This window comes from Silurus aristotelis (genome assembly GCF_946808225.1).
Source record: "Silurus aristotelis genome assembly, chromosome: 2".
Classification (NCBI taxonomy): Eukaryota; Metazoa; Chordata; class Actinopteri; order Siluriformes; family Siluridae; genus Silurus; species Silurus aristotelis.
The window spans coordinates 11987706-11995917 of record NC_139575.1 but is presented as its reverse complement, the minus strand read 5'-3'; the positions used below and the strand labels follow the sequence as shown (position 1 = coordinate 11995917).

The window sequence follows — 8212 nt, the reverse complement described above, 5'->3', positions numbered from 1 at the left end:
ATCTACCTGAAGCATTAGCATTAGGTTTGCTGCCACATTAGAATGAAGCATTAATGGTGAAAGGACTAACAAGCTTTCCTTGTGTGACCACAATAATGCGATATGTAGAGCAGCCTAATTCTCTCTCGTTCCTACTGTAAGGCGAGGATTTTTCCCGGTACTGCTTTCACAAGTCACATTAACAAGCCTGGGGAGGATTCTTTCAATATGAAGCAGGATTTGATGAATGCTAATGCTACGATTTTTTTCCTGTGCTTTTTTCTTTCTGGGAAAAAAAACATTTTGATGAGTGTTGCTGCTGGATTGAGCACCATATGTGCAAATCTAAAAGCTTTATCACATGTTGTTTGTATGTTACTGAGACAGTTTGATTAATTCATTTAAAATGACTTTGTTATTTCAACACTGGTCTTAGCCTCAGCCTTGGTGACCACAAGCTAACACAAATGTCATGAATGTTAGTTTTGTTTAGTTTAGTTTAGTCTTTCATGCTACTTTTTGTCTATTGGTTCTGGGGGAATGCTGTTTCATTTTACTGTGTACTGCACTGTATATTGTTGGAATGACAATAAATGTCCACTTGACTTGAATTAAATTATTAATCGAAAAGCTAGCTGAAATATGGTGCAAAAAAAAATTCAGTGATTTAAATATCATTACTATAGATTTAGGCTCGTGTGTAGTATTGGTTTACTCAAAATTCTGCAAATAACCATTTTGAAAAAAAAATTGTATAATAATATTATACAATAATTAAATTGTAAAACATGCTTTATCTGTTCACTATTCATTTGTGCTGAGGCATATGTTATGGAATATCTCACAGGTTGTTCCAACTAGACGCTGTATTAATACATAAAGAGAATTGTATGTCTGATCTTATAATTTTGCGTTGCTCATGAGTTTTCTCATCGTAGAGTAAGTGATTATGAAGGTACAAAAGGTGCCATGTATTACAAAGTAAATCTTATGTTCACTAACTAAGTGCAATGTTCTCAACTGCACATTTTGTCATTAAAAAAACACCTCCTCTGAAAAACACCTCTGTTCACTGTAATAACTGAAACACACATCTTAATGCATAGGACTGTTATTTATAATACCCTTTACATCTTATATTTGTAGTTACATAATTTGTTAAAAAAACGGAAACTTGAGATAGTTGAAAGATAGTGGTCGTTTAATTCTGATATGATTTTGTGCCTTGTGATGAAGTAAAGTACAGAATTGAGCAGGGTCAACAGGAACGTTTGTCTGTCTGTCTGTCTGTCTGTCTGTCTGTCTGTCTCTCTCTCTCTCTCTCTCTCTCTCTCTCTCTCTCTCTCTCTCTCTCTCCTCTCCTCTTCTTAATAGCATCACTGATGGCGTAGGCTGTTTTGACCATTAGGAAACTTTAAAAAGCATTTACCATTTAAGGCCTTAAAAAGAGCCATTTGGGAGCTTAAAATCCAGCCTGTGAGATCACAAAAATAACATTACATAACCACACTTTTTAGGGCTTTAACCTCATTTCTCATGTGTTTTTTATTTTTTTTATTTTCAGCAACATTTTATATGACTCAATCTGGGCTAAATTATTTGTTTTGGATGCAGGCAGTCTGTTCTGTCTTATGTTCAATGCTTTTTTTTTGTCTATATGTCTTAGTCAATGCATTATTTAGTGAGTAATATGCTAGACATTCTCTTTGTGTGACTATGAGGATATTCCTCTATATTTTACAGAAGTGTTTTCCAGCCCATTTTTCAGGGATACTGGGACGGTCTACAAACCGTTTCGGTACAGGACCTTTGGTACGGTGCACTTGTGTACCAAATGCAATCCCTGTTTTACATGTGGAACATAGTGTCACGAACATATAAGGTGACAGACTGAAAGTTTGAGCGCAGTGTCACCGTGGATACCTGATCCCCATCTGAAACATGATTTGTATTGTGCATGTGCAAAAACTCTCCTGGTGATTTTGGCTTACAAATAGGAAATTCCTGATAATTGTTAAAGTATGCTGAAATAAGTAAAATAGTTAAGTGTAAAATATCTTTAACAATTAAATATTAAGTGTAAAAAAACACACACTATACATCTGTATTACCCAAATGGGGTTTAACAAATTTAAACTACTTATTTAATTGTATTAATTAATTTATTTTGTGCATATTTAATCAATGACTCAATTTTATCAACACAATAAAAAGTAATTATCTTTCATTTATATATATATATATATATATATATATATATATATATATATATATATATATATATATATATATATATATATATATATATATTATTTTTTTTATTATTTATTTATTTAAACCATTTAGGCATTTTATTCAAAATTGTTTTAAAAAATCCAAAATATTGTTCACAAATGTTAATAATAATAAACAATGTTAATAAAAATGACAAGCAATTTATATTTCGCATTTCTTCCTCCTAACTGTACCGAAACTGAACCAAACCATGACGTAAAAACCAAAGTATATACCGAACCATGAATTTTGTGTTCAATTACATTTTAATTTATAATCAGAATTCCCTTTTGAAATATCTATAAGTTTAGATTCCTAGTCGTCTCCTGATGATCTCACAACAAGCTTTACTACTGTGTATTTCCTCATGAATGTATTTTGAATTATCCTTCCTTTCTAAGAGGTATACTTATGCTGAATACGGGTAGGGAATCTGAGCTATTCTCATGTGGCCTTTGGTTGTTGTCGTATGCATGCTGAAGCTCATGCTGAGTGAGTGGTTGGTTCATGGTGGAAGGAATCAGAGCCTGATTCAGGGAGCAGGTCAAACATTGAGTGGCTTTTTCTATATTTCCCCACTCACTCACATTGTACTCATTTAAATGCTAAGATCAAACTAGTTTAGTTAGCAATTTAACAGAGAACTCATTTCAGATTTTATGTGTGCCAAATTCACATGAAATTATGTTTGGATGGTCCCAAAACCAAAGTGTCATCTTGAAGGCATTTTTGAATTATTGCTACTCATACTATTTAATTTTATTTATCTTGCAGGTTAATGGAACCGAGGCCGATTATGAATATGAAGAAATTACACTTGAACGGGTAAGTGCTCTGTAGTTTGCTTCTTCAATTTTAATTACCGATTATTTAATCCCTAAACAATCACTTAGATGCCATGATGATGGCATGAACAGATGGTTGGAAATTACGGACTTTTGCATTCAGTGAAAGCTTTAAATTATTAAATGTTTGCAGATGACCTTTTACTGATGATGTCTTAGAGTTGGCATGAGACAATACACTAAAGACTTCACGATAAGGGCTTTACAAGATAATATTGAAAAAAAGATACAAAACATTGACAACTCTGACAGTAGATTTAGCTAAAAATCGTTTAATAATGAATGAATGTCATTACCACTTCTGCTACAATTTAACATCCAACTGAAAAGTGCCACACTTACAAATAACTTAAACAGAAGAGAAAATCATTCATTCATGATTTTGTTTTACAATGTTTTCTTATCCCTCTAAATTCATTTCTGGTTAGGTCACCGCCAGCATCTAAATCAGGATATGCATTTGAATTGAATTTATATGCAAGTGTGATTGACATCAAGCACCGCACACAGGAGTTGATTCTAACCTGCATTTTTGACCCCGCTCAAGTCACTGTAAAAAGTCAGAGTACTTATATACAGTGTTTTAAAGTTATGGATACTGCTGCAATTAGAAAAGTGTTGAGTAGTGATGTATTATCATCATCTCACAAGGCTGCTGTAAGGATGTGAATAATTCACTTATGTTTTTAACCATGTGCAGTCATTTTGGATGCATGTAGTGTGAATTAAAATACAATTTTACAATACATCCTAGATCTTTATTAATAATCTGACTATTTAACTAGAATAAATAAATAAGGAAATTCCCTGGTGGTCTAGTGTTTAGGATGCGGCGCTCTCACCGCTGTGGCCCGGGTTCGATCCCTTATATAAAATATATAATTTATATTATGTCAATTATTAATCCTGTTGATCCCCGCCTAAATGTGTTTTTTATCTTTTGAAGGCAAAAAATACAGCTTGTTACTATATGATACCAAGACATCTGACTGAAGAAAAAACTGACACAGACTCCTTCCAATTTTTAGTGACTGAAATGCTTTGATTGTATTAAATAATATGTTTTGTTACATTTGGGTTTTCATAGTATCAGATTACATTTTGGAGAGATCACCGTAGAAGTTCCTGTAAAAAAAAGCTGTTACTATAGAAAAAACAACGTTTCAGAATATGCACAGTAATAAAAAACTAGGATTGTCATGATGTTATATATAAAAAATTAGACACACACACACACACACACGCACACACACACACACACACGCACACACACACACACACACACACACACACACACACACACACACACACTCACACTATATGGACAAAAGTTTGTGGAGACTTGACCATAAGTTTGTATGTGAAGATCCTATTTCACATCCAAAGTCCCCAATTGCTGTTATATTAGCCTCCACTCTTCTGGGAAGATGTTTTAGAATCTAAAGTGTGGTTGGACATTTGGGGATCATTTAGCCACAAGGGCATTATTAAATAGGTTCTGGTGTAGGCGGTGGAGGTCTGGTTATGAATCGCATTGCGTTTTGAAAGTTGACATCTTCAATGAGATGGCTTTGTGCACAAAGGCATTGTCATGCTGAAGCTAGTGAATATAATGCTACTATTTCCAAAGACTTTCTATATAATTGTGTGGCACATGTGGCTGGAGAAGTCAAGTGTCCCAATAACTCGCAGGGGGTTACGCTCCATGACCCCTCGCAAGTAACAAAAAATCGCAAGGTTTTGACTTTCTCCTTTTAATGGTTCCTTTTTCAGGGGAATTGTGCATGTACTGTATTTTAAACTCAACAAAAATTGTGAATTACTTGTCATAAATGTTATATTTACTACTTTAAATGAATAATACAATAATAAAATAGTTTTTTAAACATTTATATGTAATTTATTGGTACAAACTGTTTTAAAATGTTACTCCAAACTTTAGAGCCAAATTTTAGGCTTCTTGCGAACTTCAGATTTTTCACGAGTTCCTCTCAGTCCGGTTCCGAATGAAGTTCCGAACTATCGAGGTCACAAGTTCAAGGTCATATATATACACTGTATATACTGTATATACTGTATATATATATATATCATCTTTTGAGAATTGAGCAACACTATGTTCAAATAATTTTATAAAGGATTTGTTTTCAAATGCAAAGCTAAACTATTTGAACTGCTGCCTGTTTGCTTTTTAATTAAAGTCACATTTAGGGCATGATTTAATTTAGGAATAAAATAGCCCAGTTTTAGTTGTATGTACTAAATGATTTCTAACAACACACAGTACCTCTGTAACTTTCTGACAATTGGATTAATGTTGCTTTCACACTGATTGTATTCCAATATTTATGTTCACTTTTATTCTTTGTTTCTCTCACCAGGGAAACTCCGGGCTGGGTTTCAGTATTGCAGGCGGCACTGATAACCCACATGTCGGTGAAGACCCAAGCATTTTTATCACCAAGATTATACCAGGTGGAGCTGCTGCTCAGGATGGCAGGCTCAGGTCAGGAGGCATATTTTTTTTTAAACATACCTCATAATTTTCTTTTTATATGTTTCTTGGCAGCTGTTCTTAGAGGAGTGCAGGGTTAGTTAAACTTTCTACAAGATCGATCAGGATTAGTCATACTGTTAGAGTGGGTGGGATTACTCAAATATTTTTTTTTAAGTGAATTGGTCAAGAATCATATGTTGGAAAAATTGATTAAAATAACCTTAGGATCCAGATGGATTGATCAGAGTTTGTTCAGGAGCAGGGTTGATTGGTCACATTTTCAGTGGGAATGGGTGGAGTGGTCAAAATTCTTTTGGGAGCCGCCATGAACGTCACTAGAATTACAAAGAATACTGCTCTTGAGCTGTAGAGCAAGGCCCTTAAATCTCTGAGAGGTGCTGCATCATGGCTGACCCTGTGATCTGATGCCAGCTTCCTAACATCGCTGTGATAAGCGAAGAAAGAATCTCACTGTGCTGTAATTTACAAATATAAAAGCACCTTAACCTTTACATTTTTCTCTCCCCATCTTGTGCAGGGTAAATGACTGTATCCTGCGAGTAAACGATGTGAACGTGAGAGACGTCACTCACAGCAGAGCCGTGGAAGCGCTGAAGGAGGCAGGCTGCATTGTGAGGCTGTATGTTCGAAGAAGAAAGCCCAGTGCTGAGAAAATCGTGGACCTAAAGCTTGTCAAAGGTCCCAAAGGTAAAAGGATTATTTCTCATTTATTATCATGTACTGTATCTGTCTGTGTTAGACAATGAGTTATGACTTTTCATGACTTTTGAACCATTTCATTTTCGTTGTGCATACTGTCATTTATGCAAGCATTACTAAAGGACATTTCATAATACCGTAATTTCCGGACTATTAACCGCACCCAAATATAAGCATAAATACGCCGCACCTGTCTATAAGCTGCAGGTTCCTACATTGAAACTAATGAACTTTACACAGGCTTTAACAAAAGACTGTTCACATTTCCTGTTGACAGTCCAAGTGAGCGGCAGGTCAAACGTTAAAGGAACATCATCCATATTTATGATGTGGTGCGGCCCGATTCAGTGGGAGCGCATCTGATTTAATACAAAGAATTTCATTGGTTTTACCTGAACCCGTTCGGCAGTGTCATTGGTCTGATGTTATGGGGTTCAGTTTTTTATTTTGAAACTTCACTTCACTGTTTAAGCCGCAGGGTTCAAAGCGTGGGGAAAAAGTAGCGGCTTACAGTCCGGAAAATACGGTACCTGAAATGATCTTTTTTGACTTTCTGGTTCTAAAAAGTGTAAATCTTATTTCACAAATCTGGGCTTATTGATTATCAGGTTTAGGCTTCAGTATAGCTGGTGGAGTCGGAAACCAGCACATTCCTGGAGATAACAGTATCTACGTCACTAAAGTCATCGAGGGAGGAGCTGCCCACAAAGATGGACGACTCCAGATTGGAGATAAACTTATTGCTGTATGATCACAAAATCATGAAATCTTAAAGTTTTATTATAAATGATTTACTTATTCTTGTTTAAAGAACGTGTGTATATTGTTTGTGTGTCTGTGTGTGTATGGGATGCAGGTAAATGTTGTTTGCCTTGAAGAGGTGACTCATGAAGATGCTGTGGCGGCCTTAAAAAACACGAGCGATGTAGTGTTCTTGAAAGTGGCGAAACCCACCAGCGTGTTCATGAACGACAGCTATGCTCCTCCTGACGTCACCAACTGTGAGTGTGTTCACACACGCCTTTACATGCCTGTGACCCCACCATCTGAATGTCCAACATACGCCCCTGGGTTTTTACGCGAAACTCATCACCTACTGTATATCAACTATTAAACAAAGCAGTTTTACAACCTGTCAGATCCTTGCGCCTGTAGTGGTGGTGTGAATCTTACAGATTGGTCATTTCTAGATTGCTGCCTTTGATCCAAGCAACATGTTGAAGTGATTCTCTGAATTTCTTTTCACACAACACATGACACGTGTGAGTAATCTCAGAAACTACTAATACTCAAGTCAGTGTCATCAGACACTAATACAAATTATTATATTTGAGTACTTGAATTATATCCTCAATTGCTTCTCAAGAATCAATTGTGTCATGTTTTAAGTTTCGAACTCATTTGTCGTATGTACGTATATCAGTTTGTACAATGAAAAGCTTAAGCAAGACTGCAAGCAAACTACAAAGAACTACAGATAAAATACTTGTGTGCGGGTTGCCGAAGTATAAAATAATTTTTTTTAATTACTGAAAAATAAACTGTTATTTACCTACTGCACAAAAGCAACAATGGCTATTAAAATAAAATAAACGATTTACAGGCACATGGTCACACGTGGTAGACTACTATAGCAAACCGAGGCAAAATGTCTTGCTACAAATCAGTGCTACAGATATTACCTAATTATTGAAAGTCAAACTCAAATAAAACAAAACATGTTTGTTTATTTCCCGTTTCTTTTTTCATTTATGTTCAAAAGGAAACCAGGTGAAACTTAAAAAAAAAAGCAAAACAATTTATATATATATATATATATATATTTACATATATGACATATTAGCATGAGTTACATTTTATAAAAATAAGTAATATGTATTCTTCAAGTGGCTAATGT

General features: G+C 35.0%; 1 protein-coding gene across 25 annotated transcripts in view; it reads left to right on the top strand.

The window, feature by feature from the left end:
• dlg1a (discs large MAGUK scaffold protein 1a) overlaps window positions 1-8212 on the top strand; it is a 130452-nt gene that overhangs the window by 87515 nt on the left and 34725 nt on the right. For all 25 annotated transcript variants that reach the window (XM_083566197.1, XM_083566192.1, XM_083566216.1 and 22 more), the window contains 5 exons: window positions 3028-3078; window positions 5480-5604; window positions 6134-6303; window positions 6924-7060; window positions 7172-7316. In XM_083566197.1, the coding sequence (XP_083422323.1) occupies window positions 3028-3078; window positions 5480-5604; window positions 6134-6303; window positions 6924-7060; window positions 7172-7316 (628 nt within the window). The remainder of the gene's footprint in view (window positions 1-3027; window positions 3079-5479; window positions 5605-6133; window positions 6304-6923; window positions 7061-7171; window positions 7317-8212) is intronic.